Here is an 18336-nt window from a genome sequence, read left to right on the forward strand (position 1 = left end):
ACCTTCTTGTTCCACCCTCCTGGCACACGGCTGGTGGCTGGATGGTTATCTTTGGGACATACACCTTTCTGTGTGAAGCTACAAGGACTCAACTTTTTTTCAACGTTTATTTATTTTTGGGACAGAGAGAGACAGAGCATGAACGGGGGAGGGGCAGAGAGAGAGGGAGACACAGAATCGGAAACAGGCTCCAGGCTCTGAGCCATCAGCCCAGAGCCCGACGCGGGGCTCGAACTCACGGACCGCGAGATTGTGACCTGGCTGAAGTCGGACGCTTAACCGACTGCGCCACCCAGGCGCCCCATGGACTCAACTTTTTTAAGAGGGTGTGGGACTCATTTGTTGGGCTTGTTTTACGACAAATGAAAAAACGGATTAAAAAAAATGAAGAACAAAGCTTCGAGTGCCAGACAGTCTGAAATATAGGGTCCAAATAATTCCAAATTATTTTATCCAAAAACAGCTACATTAGGTGAAAGATTTGAGTTACGGGGCATCGGGGTGGCTCTGACACGCTCTCTCAAAATAAACTTAAAAAACAATTCTTCCTCTTTGGTGAGCTTCAAAATGAGCTTATTGAGATATTTACATACCATAAAATTTACTGATTTTTAAAAGTGTATATATAGTTTGGTGAGTTTTAGGAAACGTATACAGTGTGGCATCCACACCCACAATCCAGTTTTAGGAAATGTCCATCATCCTAAAAATTCCCTTGGGCTTGTTTTAGCCTTTGCTTTTAACAGAGAGACATTTTTCTCCGGACTTAGGAGAAAATTCTGGTATTATTCAGTCACACTATTATATTCCAAACTAGGTATTATGATCAAAAGCCTTGTTCTTAAGAACTAAATGGATGAATCTGAACGTAGTGATTCTTAATCCTGTGAAAGAGGATTCTGCTCCATTTTTATTCCATAAACGTGTTCTGGTTAAGAATATAGCTTATTCTAGAAGCAGCTGAAGAAGGGAGCCCGGGTGGCTCCGTTGGCTAAGCATTCGACTTCAGCTCAGGTCATGATCTCAGGGTTCTTGAGTTCAAGCCCCACACCCGCTTCAGATCCTCTGTCCCCCACTCTCTCTTTGCCCCTCCCCCGCTTGCGCTCTCTCAGAAGTCAATAGCTGAAAGCAATTATTTCCTATGTGTGCTTCCATTAAGCAGAAAAGTCATAGTATACAGATACATATCTAGTTCTTTATGACGGATGACAGAGGATGGAAACGGTGAACAATAAAAACAGGAATGCTTTCTGCCTGGAAAGTGCCAGTCACACAGGTTCCCTCTGCCGGGAGAGAAACACACCTGTTGGCCTTCACTCTCTTTTAATTTATGTACAAAAGAAGCATCCAAGCGAACCCTGGGAGAACGGGGATGTACTTTCCTCTGATAGGTGGAAAGCAGCCGGAAAGGCTGACGGCCAGCGTGAAGGGAAAGAGACTGTAGACAAAAGCCTTCTGTGACACCAGGCAGGCCGAGGGCACTGACGGTCTTTGTCCCCTGGGTGGCCGCTGCGGGGCACGGAGGCTGCAGTCAAGCATATCTGAACCCACAGTTCTAATGCTTACTTGGCAGGATTACTGCATCGAGACTTTTACCTCTGGGGGGGCCTGACCCCCAGTCTAGAGATAAAACCCGAGTTAAATGAAGTAGGGAGTGGTAATGGGGAATTATACTTCGGACATTTTAAGATGCAGATTTCCTGACACATCCTGCGTATACCTTCCTCCCCCAGTACGTTCCTCTTCTCCCGGTGACTGATTACTAACGCGCTCCCGGCCTCACAGACACGGCACTGCGCCCCCATCTATCCCGACTGTCCAGTGCACACGATTCTTCTGGACCACACTGTTCGAGGCAGTTCATACAAGTGCGAATGCATTTCAACGTCACCACCACCCTGTGAGCTAAGTATGGTTACTGGTATTTTACAGATGCAGCTTACGTCATCTATATTGCTCACTCCTCCACGGCTGTGTGAGTACTACCCAGTACTGAAAAGCCACTTACAAAGTATAGTCTTTTCGATACCCCAGAGGGCAGAGAAAGATGGGGGCGGGAGAAGGGAGCGGGAAACTCTGAAGGGTAGGGAGAAGGAACATGCTTTGGCTTGGACTGTTCCTTCCCCTTCTGTATTTACATTTAAAAACTATATTCCCCCCCCCTTTTTTTAAAAATACTTTTAACGTTTATTTCTTTTTGAGAGACAGATGGACAGATAGACCAGACAGGGAAGGAACAGAGAGAGACGGGGAGACACAGAATCCCAAGCAGGCTCCAGGCTCCGAGATGTCGGCACAGAGCCAGAGTGGGGCTCGAACTCACAAACTGAGATCATGACCTGAGCCGAAGTCAGATGCTTAACTGACTCAGCCACCCAGGTGCCCCTGGATTGTTCCTTCCCCTTTGATGTGTTTTCCCGGCCTCTCAGACAAAGTTCTCCTAGGTTGCACAGACCAGCTGAAGTTATCAGTTCTGTCTGAAGCTGGCCCTTACCCTCCAGCCATGTCTTCTCTGCACGCTTGCAGAAGGCCTGTACCTCCCTCTGCCCCTACTCCTGCACACACCTCACACCTCGACAAACTTAGGGGAGCCATGTCCTCTAAATCTCCATGAAGTGCGTGTCCCCAGAAGGGCAGGCGCCCAGAGCCCAGCAGGCTAATTTCAATCCTTCCAGAGGACCCCAACTCCGCGTGTTACTCTTTCCTTTTAAACAGATGTACGCACCTGTCAGAGATTGAGCCCATGCCCTCATCTTACAGCTGAGTCAGGACTCTGGGCTGGAGCGGTCACGGCGCTAACATCACTTTTAGCTTTCGGGGCAGAAGTACCAACACTGGGACGTCCCAGACCAGCACCCTCCGTGCCAGAAGTTTTCAACCCCACTGCACAATTAAACTGCCTGGGGCTGTTTTCAAAAAACGCTGAGCTGCCCGCCCCCCACCCCAGTGAATCAGAATCTCCTGGAGCAGAGCCAGAGGCATCAGCATTTTTAGAGGTTCCCCAGATGAGTCTATACTGAAGCCAGAAATAAGGTCCTCCGCTTTAAGCCAAACAAGGTCTGCGTCTCAAAGTGTGTCTGGCTGAGGGCCTAATTGGGGGCAGCCCCTTAACCATACAATCACCCTCAGGGTCCAGGCCAGTCACTGAAAGGAGGGGTCCAGGGCAGCTGGGGTGTGTGGGGGGGGACCAGCGAGCACCTGTTCCCTCCAGCTCACTTGGCCTGGGGAAGAACACACCCAGCAGACATCTTTGACCTTTCAAGAGAAGCTGAAGAAATTAGTATTTTTATATGAAATCACCGAATTTTTAAAATCTTGGCAATTAAATTAAAACAAAACCCTGGGTTGGCCAAACAGAACTCACTCCCAGGCTTCAGTGTGACCCAGCACGGGCTTCATGGTATCCACCCGGGATCCAATTTCATCCCTGGTCCCATTCCTTTTCTTTTCCCATTTTCCAGGTGACCAACTATTTTTCTTTCCCATTTGATTATTTTTGAAAGATTTTATTTTTAAGCAACCTCTATACCCAACGCGGGGCTCGAACTCACAACCCCGAGATCAAGAGTCGCACGCTCCACCAAATGAGGCAGCCAGGCGCCCCTTCTTCCCTTAAAAAAAATTTTTTTTTTTACATTTATTTATTTTTGAGAAACAGAGTGAGACAAAGTGTGAGCGGGGAAGGGGCAGAGAGAGAAGGAGACACAGAATCCGAAGCAGGCTCCAGGCTCTGAGCTGTCAGCACGGAGCCCGACGCGGGGCTCGAACCCACAAACTGTGAGATCATGACCTGAGCCGAAGTCAGACGCTCAACTGAACCACCCAGGCGCCCCCTTCTTCCCTTTTTAAATTAACAAGAGTCCTTATTGGAGCAAACCATAAAACAGATTAGAAAAACAATGTTAATTGTGCTGCATATTAATTTAATCACTTTATGTTTCACTTAGCTCTGTTACTATTACAATGTTTCATTAAAAAAAAAAGATACAGGAGTATATGGGGGGCTCAGTGCATTGAGCATCTGACTTCAGCTCAGGTCATGATCTCACAGATCATGGGTTCGAGCCCCATGTCGGGCCCTGTGCTGACAGCTCAGAGCCTGGAGCCTACTTAAGATTCTGTGTCTCTGGCTCTCTCTGCCCCTCCCCTGCTCACATTGTGTCTCTCTCTCAAAAATAAACACACACACACACACACACACACACACACACACACACACAAGATGAAGACAACAGCCTGGGATCCTTACCACCATTCCTCATGAAGGTAAACTTAAGGTGCAGGAGTGCTACGTATAAGAATTCATCTTAAAAAGAGACACACTGAAATCAGGATGCTGTGCTATCACTCTTGAGGAAGGCCGGGGTTATTTCTGCGATACTGTAGATGTGCCTCCCTCCCAATCCCTACAGAATTCAAACTCCTTACCATGCTTCTTCACCCTTCCTGGGCTCTCAGAACGGAGATGGACTGACACACAAGCTGATGTCTAGGCGGACTCCAGGGAGGGAGAGCCGTGGGAGGAGCTCCCTTCCACATCCCTGCCAGCTCCTTCTCCACCCACCTCTGCCACAGCCCTTGAAGGGGATTACAGGACAGGTCCAGCGAGGGCTTCTAGCTCTTTCTAGCCCTGTTAGGTGTGTGCAGCGTTGGGGATTGCAGGAGGGTTCCTCCTTTACATGCCTGGATTTGAAGGATGTGCTCTTTCTAAAACTTACGTGATTTAGAAAGGGGAGATTTTCCAAAGAGAGGCCACAGTCACCATGAGGAGGGTGTGCCCAGCAGAAGTGTGGCATTCTGGCCAGGAGAGTGATATTAGGATGAGGACACTGTGGGTGATGGGCCTATGCAAAAAGGCCCAAAACCAAAAAAAAACAAAAACAAAAAAACCAAAAAACCAATCTTTTGTCTTTGTTATACCTTACTCAACAAAGTGCATTTCCTCGAACACATGTAAGTCTTAACGCCAGAGTCAGAATGATTTTCTACACGACAGGCTTTCTTCACAGTCTGGGGTGCCCCATGATTATTACTTTCCTCAAACTTATACAAGAGACTGTCTCACGATATACTTTCACCTAGGTCTTGAAATCAGCTTTGAAAACAGCCCATGACAAAATGGATTGAGAGGCGTGAAAATAAATAAGGAGATTAAGACTTTAAAATAGATTACCACAAAGACCATAACCACCTCAAACAAGAACAGTCTATTTAATATTCATTTATAATTAAAATTTATAGTTGATAATGATGATAATTTATTAATTATAATTTATTTAATAATTATTTACTATAATTAAAGAACCGTTTATTTCCTGCCACCTAAAAGGGGTCAGAGATCTGTAGACACCTCCCCAAGAGCACCGTGGGAAGAAGGCGGGCCGAATGACCAGCCGTACTCCCAGCCCGAGAGGCCACCAACTCGGTTTCCCAACCATGGTTCCAACCAGCCTGCCAAACCAGACTAGGTAACAAGCCCGGGGCAAAAGGAAGTGACTGGAGCTTAACATCCTCTCTCTGGCTGGATCCTCTCTCTGGCTGGGTCGCTGACAAGAAAGAGGCCATGGAAGCTAGAAAGAACTTTCCAATGGCCTTTGACAATAATCTTCCCTGGACGACCACATTATATCTGCTCACCTTGCCCCGGAACCCAAGGCACTTAACAGACAATATCATTTCACACCGACCTTAGAGCACGTGATGGGGAGAAAGGAGATACGAGAACTTGCACTCAGTGGTGAGGTAAGAGGAGGAAGCCTGTAAACGAGTGTATGCCACAGACTGACAAACAGCCAGGGGCCCAGGCTGGGAGAAAACCGTAAAAGGCGTAACGATGTAAGACGGGCAAACGGCAGGGCTCAGTTCAATCGCACAGAGACGCAAGCAGGCCCTGTGCCCGTGTCTTGCTCTGCATTCGAGGCCCAGTGTCATGCCAGCACAAGACAGGTGCGCTGCAAACAGGTGCTGCTTGAACGTGGAGCCCGAGCAAGCCACAATGGGCACACCTAGCTGCAGATGACGTGGCTCTTGCCTCTGGAGGGCTCCAACCTGACAGACGGGTGAGGCCCACAGCCCTAACTCTTAATGAAAAGACAGGGCTCTCCAGGAATAAAGAAGAGGAAGGGGTGAGGTCCTCCTGGGAGCAACTGAGAACACCTGTTAGAAGAAATAAGTGAGGAAGGTCTTGAGGGAGGAGGAGTAGGGACGGGAAAGAAAGCCAGAGCAAGCCCCTAGGAAGCGAACAGAGCAGGTGGGCAGGAGAGCAGCAGCGGGGACGGTCAGAAGCCCCGGCCTGTTCCACAACTCTGCCCAGAACTGGTCTCTGGCTGCCTGGGGCCCCGGAGGGCTGGGAAGGCGCCCCATGATTTTCCCAGGCATCAGGACCGAAGAAACAGAAACAGATCATGATTTCTATCCAAGGAAGGCCAAAAACAAAAGCCCAGAGTGAAGAGGAGGGAAGAGAGATTAAAGTTCGTGAAAGCTAACATGTTTGGAGAGACAGAAAGAATAATAGAAGTATAGAAAATCCAATGATCCTTAATCTGGCCAGCCATCCTTAACAAAACAGAATCACAAAGAAGGGAGAGTAAGGCAAAGAAAGACCAACTTTCACAGGACCTCAGGGCTGGTCCAGGTCACTAAAAAAGGGAAACAGCCGTCCCTCTGCCAAACGAATTTCTGTGTAGTCATTTAAAAGTGAGCTACTGGGGGTGCCTGGGTGGCTCAGTTGGTTAAGCCTCTAACTGCGGCTCAGGTCATGATCTCGAGGCTCGCAGGTTCACGCCCCGCATCAGGCTCTGGGCCGACAGCTCAGAGCCTGGAGCCTGCTTCGGATTCTGTGTCTCCCTCTCTCTCTGCCCCTACCTTGCTCATGCTCTCTTTCTCTCTCAAAAATAAACATTAAAAAAAAAATTTTTTTAAGTAAAATAAATAAAAGTTCGTTCGACTGAATGAACGAACTCATTGAAGTATTTTTACTCAGTTTTCTATCATTCCTTCTGGTTGTTCCAAAACTGCACCCTGATTTATATTCACCACTGTCTGCGAAGTATTTTTTTCATATGAAGGTGGCCAGAGGACAGAAGAGCAAAGAATAATGCCCCAGAGGGGAAACCCCAGCTTTGAGGCCCCTTTACCTTTAAGGAAGATTTCCTGTCCGGGGTTTCTTCATTGAAAATCAGTTGGCTGAGGGGCCGTAAGTTCGAGGAGCTATTTTCTAGCGCCCCAACAACGTCCAAGCAGCCCTGTTCAGGGAACCCACAGCTGCTGCATGTGTGAGTGATGCATGAGACTGTGGAAGAAGGTGCCCAGGAACTGGTGGGATTCCTTCCCACACGGGGTGACAGGGAGCCAACCACAGAAGCTTAGGATGTGAGGTGACTGCTTCCCCTTCACACTGCCAAGCTGCTGTCCCTGGGACAGACTTGGAACCCGTGTAAAGCGTGGTGCTAATGGAAAAAGTTGGCGGTACAGGGCATCGGTGTTTTGCAATTTTTTTCCTGTAAGCTACATTGTTGGAATGGTTTGACATGCAAACCTCTCCCTCCACCCCTACCGGCCCACAGACTTCCAGGTCTCCACCCTGGTACGCGACAACAATCAGCACATCATCGGGCTGACTCACCACCTACAGGGGCGGGGTCCCGGCTGGGGTCCCCGCGGCATAAAGCCCACAGGTATCGATGCCTCCTTGGCCAGCTCGTGGGAAGACAAATCAGTCTTTGTTCTCCCAGCTGGACGGGAACACGCCAGAATGTGCTGCCTCCAAAAACATCTCCGCGGCGTGTTCCTGAGATGTGTTAATACATCCCAGTCAATCAATTCGGAATGCTGGTGGAAAAGGAAATCAATCAGCCATACGGGGTGGGCGCACGGACGTAGCCGAGGAGGACACTGACAGCAGAGGAAGAAGGAACATTTTCGGCTTTAATCAGAAGAAAGTGAGAGGTGACGCATGTAACTAAAGGTGTAAAGATATTATGCAGCTGGGCTAATCAATGGTTAGAAACATCATCTCTCTCTCTTATATTTCATGAGTCCGGGGACATCCTTTTCCTCTTCTTCTGGGAGACCTGGTGTGCCTGCCGAACAGCAACACTTAAAATGCCTTCACTCTGTGGGCAGTTAATCTGAGAGAAAAAAGGCACTCAGAAGTGGGCAGGGATGGGAAAATCTGACAGCACAAGCTGAACCAATGTTTTCACAAAATGGTTTGCAAAGCTGATGGGATTTATTGACTGAACCAAATATTGTGAGACTAAATTCAGAAAAATCACATGATGACCTCTTGATTCTACCTAAAAGAGAGCATGTCCAAAATACAGAAGATCCCTCTGGGGAGGCAACTTGTTCACTTAGATAAGATCATGAAAAAAGACCTAAAATACACACAGTACGTGTGACTCTTCATAGAAAATTGCTTCCATAAACATCATGCTAAGTAGCACCTCCTTTATTTTTTTAACGTTTGTTCATATTGGGGGAGAGGGGCAGGGAGAGAGAGGGAGAGAGAGAATCCCAAGTCCCAACCCCAAACTGGGTCTCGAACTCACAAACCGTGAGATTATGATCTGAGCTGAAATCAACAGCCAGACACTTAACCCACTGAGCCACCCAGGTGCCCCTAAGCACCGCCTCTGTTAAATAAGGGCTCACGGGGGCACCGGTTAAGTGTCTGACTTCGGCTCAGGTCATGATCTCAGGGTTCGTGGGTTCGAGCCCCACCTTGGGCTCTGTGCTGACAGCTCAGAGCCTGGAGCCTCCTTCAGATCCTTTGTTCCCCTCTCTCTCGGCCCCTCCCCCATTCACGCTCTCTCTCCCTCCCTCTGTCTCAAAAATAAATAAACGTTAAAAAAATTAAAAATAAATGAATAAATACGAACTCACAAGGTGAAACTTTACCATGCCTACAACCTCCAACCCAGCTGGGAGAAAAGTTATGGGTCCCTCAAACCTGGCCCGTCACAAACAAGACAGAGTAAGTGCACACAGATTCAACTTCTGGGATAAGAATGCTTCCTATCAATCCCATAATCTGTCCACTGACCCAGTTTTCATTCATGGTCATAATCTGCTTTTCTTATCTGTTGGTCAGAAAGGCCTTCTGAATATTACAGAATGTTATTTAACCTCATTCCAAGAGCTGCTAAGATTAGAAATCTGGTCAGTATTAAAAAAAGAACCCTCACGAGAGCGGAATACTTATTTTTAAGTAGTGAGATCACTTGTGCACTTAGAACTACCAGCTGAGATCATGAGGAGACACACATGGGCTGCATGTTTAAACATTTCTTGTTGCCAGGATTTACAGCGAACTGCAACCCAAACCAGAACCAGGCTTAGCCTCTAAAACTGCACACTGGGGCACCGTGGTGGCTCAGTCGGTTAGGCGTCCAACTTCAGTTCGGTGGTGATCTCGCGGTTTTTGAGTTCGAGCCCCGCGTTGTGCTGTGTGCAGACAGAGCTTCAGATTCTGTATCTCCCTTTCTCTCTGCTCCTCCCCTACTTGTGCTCTCTCTCTCTCAAAAATAAACATTTATATATATAACATGAGCATACTTTTCCTAAAGCATATGGAAATGAGTAAATCAGCTGCAGCTCATTCCAAAAATATCCGGCAGAGAAGCCAAGAGAGGAAAAACAGAATCAACCAACATTTTTTCCAAGTGAGAATTTCTACAAGGGTTTGAATGAATCCTATCAAATCTGATTTCCCGGTTGGGTCTCCTAGGAGGTTTTGATGAGAAAAGTCTACTCAATGCAATTTTTAGGTATGTTGCCAGGAAACAGCAAGAATTTATAACCTCTGTGAATTCGAGAACCATGCTGATATTCTTTGTGCCAGAGCAAATCAAACAGCCCTGTACAGAGAAGGACCCCAAAGCAGCAACTGCGAGCGGAAGTCGCTCATTTTCCAAGCCCACACAAACCCTTCTCGGGAGCTGCACAAAGGAGATGAACTGGAATTATCTGGGGCACAGAAGGCAAACCTGTGGAAAAGAGGCTAATGAGCTAGACTCTGGATGGGGTGGGCTAGCCCACCCAAGCTCTTCAAGAAAGAGGGAAGTGCAGAATCAGAAATAAACGCCAATACTCACGATGGGAAGTCTGGGGGGTAAGCAAGGCACAGAATATTCAAATCCTGTAGGAAAGGCTGTTTTAATCCTTTGCCTCACTCTGCAGCTTTAGAAAAGAGCAGGAGCTCAAGTTTTTAATGTAGCGCATCTCCCTGCTGGGCTTTTATTTTGTGTGTGTGTGTGTGTGTGTGTGTGTGTGTGTGTGTGTGTGTGTGTTTCCTTTCTTCTTGGCACCCAGAGAGCATCTGGGCAGAAATCTCCAAATGGAGGGTGTATTTGTGCCTGATGCCGGGAAGAGCCGGGATCTACCCTTCCCACATCCACGTGGGCTGTCTCTCGCTGCAAGATAAGGCATCTTTCCTTGGCTTAACCAGAGTTTAATCGCCTGTCTGAAACCTGAATGATGCTTAACCCATTCTGACTCGCTTGAGGTCTGGAACCACAACGACCATAAGGTGAAGCTGGCTGCGGGTTAAAACAGAAGTGTTACGAGGTGAAACAAGCTAGCCCTGAGGAGGGAGGGACCCTTCAGAAGCTCTCTGGGGGCCGGATGAATTCTGCGGTTCTGATTTAACCAGACAGGTGGAACTCTGAAAGGCAAGGCCTCCTATTTGTAGTGATCTCAGCATTTTATTTGTTTATCTTTTCATGTTTATTTAATTATTCTGAGAGAGAGACAGAGCAGGAGCAGGGGAGGGGCGGAGAGAGAGGGAGACAGACAATCCCAAGCAGGCTCCGTGCTGCCACGCACACCCCGATGCAGGGCTCGAACTCACCAACCGTGAGATCTTGACCTGAGCCGAAACCAAAGGTCAGACCCTTAACCAACTGAGCCACCCAGGTGCCCCTCGGCATTTTAAAAATTAGGAAGTTCGAGGGTAACTACTACTTTCTTAAAAAAAAAAATCTTCTGGGGCGCCTGGGTGGCGCAGTCGGTTAAGCGTCCGACTTCAGCCAGGTCACGATCTCGCGGTCCGTGAGTTCGAGCCCCGCGTCAGGCTCTGGGCTGATGGCTCGGAGCCTGGAGCCTGCTTCCGATTCTGTGTCTCCCTCTCTCTCTGCCCCTCCCCCATTCATGCTCTGTCTCTCTCTGTCCCAAAAATAAATAAACGTTGAAAAAAAAAAATTAAAAAAAAAAATCTTCTGAAACACCATCACTATGTAGGAAAATACATTATTTCATTTATAAACTCCAGGGTGAAATTAGCCTTTCATAAGCTAAAAACTAAGTTTCATTTAAAGTTGAAATGTATAAGTAAGATCCAATTATTAAACACACCAGAGGAATGGTGCTGCATGCTATACTAAATACGAATATGCCTGTTACTTTGACTCTTAATTCACAGTAAGAAAAAATACCTTTTCACCATAACCTCTATCAGGGAGGACATTTTACTGGTGACTGGCCTACTTTTGGGTTTCACGTAGTTTTCTCAACTATATACCTTCCCCTTGATCTGTTTAATCAGAACATCACAGACTCTACGCTTCTGATTTTTTAATGCCAACAGAATGCGGGGAACAAGGAAAACCGCTCTCTGTGTTCAGCTTCCGGCTTAGCCATTAACTAACGGTGTGAGTTGGGCAACTTGTGTTCTGTGGTCTGAAAGTGGGGACAAGTGGAATCAAAAAGATCCCCGTTGGCCCTCACCTATGCTTTTATGTCAGACAACTTTGTTTCTTCCCTTTGTTCTTCTGATACACCACTCACAGGAGACCCCAAAGGACTGATCAGAACACGCATTTAATCCTTGTGCCGACTTTTCCAGGATACCCTGAAAGGTCATGGAGGGCAGCCCCAGCCTCTCATCAGCTTCCGTTCTGCCTTCGGAGAACAGGACTAAGACCCAACACCACAGACACACACAACGGGTCTCGCGCTTGACCATCAGCAGGCAATTTCGCTATCGGGTTCACCGCAGTGGGCTCAGAGTTCTGTTTGAGAAATGCTGCTGCCCAGGAAAAATATTTACACAATCGAGTGGGCTGCACGGCACGGCAGTGTTCGACCTGCTCAGCCAGGAGCCTGTCTTATCAGCGGCCTTTGTACCTCATTTAAGATCCACATGGCGACAAAATCTGGAGCCAGGTAACTGACCAGAAGATCAAGGTCTTATGAAACTGATTGTATGAATTTAAAATGACCACCAAATTTTTAACGCAGTTCGGTAAGTATTGTAAATAAGCAAATATATAGCTATCTGGAAAAAATAAAAAAAACAAAGGCAAATGTTAGCAAAAATAAGGCTGGGTGATGGGAGGCATAAAATGCTACTCTCTAATACTCATCTGTTGCTTTCATTTATTTAACTTTCATTAACCGTAATATAAGTCTAGCCTTAAAATCACCGTATCTATGCACCCCAATGTTTAGAGCAGCACTATCAACAATAGCCAAATTATGGAAAGAGCCCAAATGTCCATCAAGTGATGAATGGATAAAGAAGATGTGGTTTATATATACAATGGAATACTACTTGGTGATGAAAAACAATCTTGCCATTTGCAACAACGCGGATGGCACTGGAGGGTATTATGGTAAGTGAAGTCAGTCAGTCAGTCAGTCAGAAAAAGACAGGTATCGTCTGTTTTCACTCATATGGGCAATTTGAGAAACTTAACAGATGACCATAGGGGAGGGGAAGGGAAGGAAAAAATGAGATAAAAACAGAGAAGGAGGCAAACCATAAGAGACTCTTAAATACAGAGAACAAACTGAGGGTTGATGGGATGGGGGGGTAGGGGAGAGTGGCTGATGGGCATTGAGGCGGGCACTTGTTGGGATGAGCACCGGGTGTTATATGTGAGTGATGAATCACGGGAATCCACTCCTGAAGCCAAGACTACCCTGTATGTTAGCTGATGTGATAAATAACACACACACACAGAACAGGAGAATACCTCTGATTATAGGAAAGAAAAAAGGGAAAAAAAATCACCGTATCTGATGGGACCTTGTACAGCGGCACCTGAACAGGTGCCTTTCGGACCAGGAACTCACAAGAGAGTCAGCAGATCAAGAAGGGCAGTGATTTCCCCTGACATCCAACCAGCATTTTATACCGTAAAAAAGTGTTTTTATGGCTATTATTTTATCTCTCCTTCACAACACACCTGTGAAGAAGGTAGGGCAGGTATTCTTATCTTCATCTGACAAATAAGCCACCTGTCATTTAGCTTCTGAAGAGATGCTAAGCTCTAATTAAAGTTTTACAACAGCAATTAGTGTTTACAGAGGTAAACAGTGCGTCCAGTTTACAGCATTGCGTCCAGTTTACAACATGATTTCAGAAACCTGAGAAAGAGCAGACTGTCCCCATCCCCAAAGCGCAGAGACACAGCCATCCTCCTAACCAACGACCCTCACTTCCTTCGTAGCTGGCCCCAAGAAAAGGGGACAGTCACGAGCAATTTATAAAGCTTGTACCTTGTCACGCTGACAGGTGGCCTTAGGGTGTTCTCTGGAATACCATAATAAAGGGGTTTTCGTTAATGAAATCACAACTGGACCAGTCAACAGAAGTAGGACAGAGATCGTGTGGAAAAGAGGTCACACAGAAACAAATGACTGATACGGACAGGGTGGCCTGGAGGAAGATGAGTCTGGAAGGGGTACCCAGGCGAGACTGTCCTGTGTAGCAAGTAAGAACAGAGGACACCCGGCTAAATTTGAATTTCAGATGCACAGTGCATACTTTTTTTAGTGTGAGTCAGTCCTCTACTTTATCCAGAGGCTCTGTCCACAGGAACCCTCAGCTTCCACTAGACGAAAGGTCTTCGAAAGCAGGAGGTGCGTCGACCGAAGGCCTGTTTTGTTCCCTGCTGCATCCGAGTCCCCAGAACAGTGCCTGGCCCGCTGGATGCCCTCCATAATCTTTGCCATGAACTCGTCAAGTTTATTTCTGAAGCCAGGTGCTATGTATGCAGGTGCCTGTCATATCACCTTTATGCATTTTGTACGCCTGGAATTTATTATAATAAATTTACAAATTATAGCATCAGCTAACTGCTCTTATTTTAAAATCAATACCTTTTGGGGTGCTGGGCGGCTTAGTTGGTTAAGGGCCTCTTGATGTCGGCTCAGGTCACGATCTCATAGTGCGTGAGTTCGAGCCCCGTGTCGGGGTCCGTGCTGACAGCTCAGAGCCTGCTTGGGATTCTGTCTCTTCCTCTCTCTGCCCTCCCTGCTTGCACCCTCTCTCCCATTCTCTCTCCTCCCCTCTCTGTCAATATAAATAAAGTTAAGAAACAAAATAAAATAAAATCAGCTTTTATTCTAGCTAACTGAAGGACTCAGTGGGGAAGTCCAAGTGTAAAAGGACTCTGAATAGTCCCTTACTCAGTTTCAAGTCTCAAACAGGGACACGATATATGATGTCAGACCTCAGATGTGCTGGCAGCCAAGGGCACTGCTTGGCCAAGTGGTGTTTTTCTCAGCTGGCTTCTTCTGCTTCTGCTTTGTTCCTAAGACCATGAAAAGCATTTCTCGTGCCAATGCTCTGACTCCAACCTCATATGGGACTTTTCCTCAGGTTTTATGGAAGCCCAAAGCCTTGATTTTTCAGGGGAAGGGGTGGGCCAGACTCCTTTTGGGGCCATAAAGCCCTCTTTAACCCATCTTAATCTGCAGTCTGCAAATGTTTTTATGTTAATTACATTTCAAAACAGTATATTTATAAACAGCATATACTTCTGCATGTTTGAGTTTGGCTTTTTTTTTTTTAAACAATGGGCAGGCATTTCTTTTGCAATACAGAGCAGGAAAACAAAAGGTAAAAATAGTGATTTTTATAAGCATTATCTCAACTGCGTAAAATATTTAAAATTTAAAGACCATACCAAAGGGGCGCCTGGGTGGCTCAGTTAAGCGTCCGAATTCGGCTCAGGTCATGATCCTGTGGTTCCTGAGTTCGAGCTCCACGTCAGGCTCTGTGCTGACAGCTCGGAGCCTGGAGCCTGCTTCGGATTCTGTGTCTCCCTCTCTCTCTGCCCCTCCCCTGCTTGTGCGCTCGCTCGCTCTCTCTCTCTCTCTCTCTCTCTCTCAAAATCATAAAGGACATTAAAATGAATTTTTTAAAAACTTTAAAAAATAAAAATAAAGAAATACCATACAGAAAAGGAGCACAACATGTATTTCTGGGTGGGGGCATTACCAGTAATTCTTGCTCTATTTTTTAAGAAAACGTTAAACTTTTATATCTTAGAATTTTCTAAAATGGGCCTTATATGTATATATGCATGCATATACGTGTGTGTGTGTGTGTGTGTGTGTAACTATAGTAATTATGTATGGCTGAGCCTCTAATCAGATTGCTTACAGAGGTCATGGCGACTAGAAAAAACAAAACTGTCCCTTGCCTGGTGCAGACACCTGTCTGCAGTAACTAATCATACCCTGATAACCCAGAAGTCACAAATCATAGAGCTTCCCTTTGTTTCTGGACTCAGTGCCCAGACCTGCTAGGCAGGGGGAAAGGTTACAGCTGGGTCATCAGACTTTAAGAACCAAAGGAAAAGAGACACTCCAGAAGAGTCAGGCTGGAGAAGGAACTGAGGGCAAATGGGGTAGGTATCTAAACCCTTGAAGACAGGAATGTGCTAGACACGCCAGTGGGTCAAGGTCTAGAGGCACCACTAACTCCAGCCCCCCTTCCTCTGAACGTGTGGGAAGTGGGGGCAGGAGAGGGAAGGGAGGAGCATCACAGGAGATTGAAACTCACTCACAACACTCAAGACATTTCATGTTTCAATCTCCTCCCTCAGCAAGTATTTGACTCGACACGAGGAGTGATCCTGACTTTTCTTACTTAGGTTAAGGGACTGAGGTTCTCTGCCATCACACGGGGCTGATAGCGATGGTGAAGGGGACAGTGTCATCTCACAGGATTACGTACGAACTAGGGATGGGAGTAGAGACAGAGCAGCTTTGGCATCATGGTACGCCGTGAGTGTTCATTTAAAGGCTAGATTTGTGTCGTTTGTATTTTATTTTTAAGCTTATTTATTTTGAGAGAGCAAGCAGGGGAGGGGCAGAGAGAGAGGGAGAGAGAGAGAATCACAAACAGGCCTCGCAGTGGCGGCACGGAGCCCGACGCGGGACTTGAACTCATCAACCGTGACATCATGACCTGAGCCGAAGTTAAGAGTCAGACGCTTAACTGACTGAGCCACCCGGGCGCCCCCAGTTTTCCCTGCCGACAGCAGTCCTGAGCAGAATCTCTACAAGTCCCTGGCAGCTGGCAAGTAGAAGGGACCAACCGAAGAATAAACAGAGAAAGATCGGTCGTCCCAGAATAAACGGAGTTTGGCTGGGTTGGGCCTGGGGCAAGAAAGCTACCGCGTTCTTGTCAGAGGGGATGCTTGCAGCCAGGACTGCTAGAAGGAAAAGTCACACGGGTGGGCTGGGGACACCCCCCACAGAGGGCTCCTCCTGCTGCAGTCCTTACCAGAGCTTGCCGGCTTACCTGGCACTTGTAAGTCCGCTTCGGGTGCTCCCGTGGGTCTCAACCCTGCAGGCAGACACGTTTACTGATACCGCACACACAGAACAACAGTCCTGCCCCCTATTTCATGGTTAGTGCTGGAGCTGGGACTCCAATTCAGGTGTCCTGATTCCAACTCCACATTCCTTCCATGATCCAGTGTTCAGAGCAGCAGAGCCCCGACCCCATTTCAGACACCGCGCGACAGTTCCTGCATACATACACGGTCACCGTTCTCGCACATTCTGCTCTTTGGCTGATCGCTCAAGAGAGGGACGGACGCTCGGCGTACCATTGGGGGCAGGTGGTCGTCTCTCAGGAGGACTTCCTCTGCATTTGTTCTATAAATTTCTCCCACGTCTTATATAGGCAATACCGGACGAGCTATGCAACCTGTGTAGGTCTCTAACGTAACTAGAGTAACAGCGAGAACACAAATCTTTATGATTCGTGATATGGCTTGTTGATTATTCCTCTCTGGGAAAGTTGCTCTAGCAAGCAAGCTCTTCCCTAGCCACTCTGTCCCTTTGTGCAGCAACACGAAACAAACCCTGCTTGGGACCGGAAACTAGGAACTGGTTTTAGGCATCCAAACCTATCTCCTCTCGCATCGCTCAATCCCTCATAAAGAAGGGCAAGAGGAATGCCCATTATCCTTGGATCAGCACTCGGGATTTTACATTGATCTTTCAACACTTCAACAGTATTGACTTGGGTAATAATTTACCTAACTGATTTCTGCACATAAAGACTCTAAAGATAAAAGCAAATTCTCTAAGAGATTTTGGAAAAAACAAAAACGAAAACAAAAAAATTAAAAAAAACCAACCTAGCTTCGATGGATAGAAAATTGCTTTCAAAGTCCAGTTACCTAGGCAACCTGCTATTATCTACCCATTACTGAAAAAGACATAAGAAATCAGTTTGAGCAAAGGCATACACACACACACACACACACACACACACACTCTCTCTCTCTCTCTCTCTTTCCAGAGTTGAGTTACCTGAGGCACAGCCGTTAACCTTTGTGGCGTGAGCCATGCTGGCTGGAGTCCAATGACAGATCCAGAAAGGAGTGAGGAATCATGCAAATTTTATGCATCAAGTTCCCAAACGCGATCAACCTGAAACAATGAAGACAGCCTCATCAAAATGGATCATTTAAAAATATGTACAACACTAAATCTTAGACGTCTGTTTACAAAGATGGCTGCTAATGGAGAGAGCAAATCGGGAGTCGGGGAGAGATGGCCTGTGGATGGGGGTGATGACGGCCTGGCCCCGCCACTCGGTGCTGAGATTCATGTACCCGCAGATGTGCCTGTGGACGGGCACCCAGAGCAGGGCTCTAGACACGATACTCTTACCAGAGATGGAAATGGTTCTCCAGAAACGTGACATTTTTAGGAAGGTGGCCTTCAAATACCAAGGGCCTCCTCAGGGGCATCATTCCCTAGCCTACCGCAAATCCACTACAAGCCATTTTTGGTACTTTACAAAAAAATTTATTTATTTTTGAGAGAGAGACAGAGAGAGAGCGAGTGCACAAGCAGGGAAGGGGCAGAGAATCCAAAGCAGGCTCCAGGCTCTGAGCTATCAGTACAGAGCTTGATGCGGGGCTTGAACATGCAAACCTAGAGATCATGACGTGAGCTGACGTCGGATGCTTAACCGACTGAGCCACCCAGATGCCCTGACTATTTGTGGTTCTTAAACGTAACGTCTTTTCCAGATGCTGGCTCAACACCTTCAAGGTAGTTGCTGTTGTAGCAAGCCTT

General features: G+C 47.0%; 1 protein-coding gene across 1 annotated transcript in view; it reads right to left on the bottom strand.

Moving 5' to 3' along the window:
- The window catches only part of KANK1 (KN motif and ankyrin repeat domains 1), a 212188-nt gene that overhangs the window by 48015 nt on the left and 145837 nt on the right, over positions 1-18336 (bottom strand). The window contains exon 3 of the mRNA XM_047101577.1: positions 17563-17682. Within this exon, the coding sequence (XP_046957533.1) occupies positions 17563-17599 (37 nt within the window). The 5' untranslated portion in view covers positions 17600-17682. The remainder of the gene's footprint in view (positions 1-17562; positions 17683-18336) is intronic.

Source organism: Lynx rufus, unplaced genomic scaffold (genome assembly GCF_022079265.1).
Source record: "Lynx rufus isolate CCGP_SWC_20201006 ecotype Redwood Valley unplaced genomic scaffold, mLynRuf1.p SCAF_10, whole genome shotgun sequence".
In the NCBI taxonomy this organism is placed as follows: Eukaryota; Metazoa; Chordata; class Mammalia; order Carnivora; family Felidae; genus Lynx; species Lynx rufus.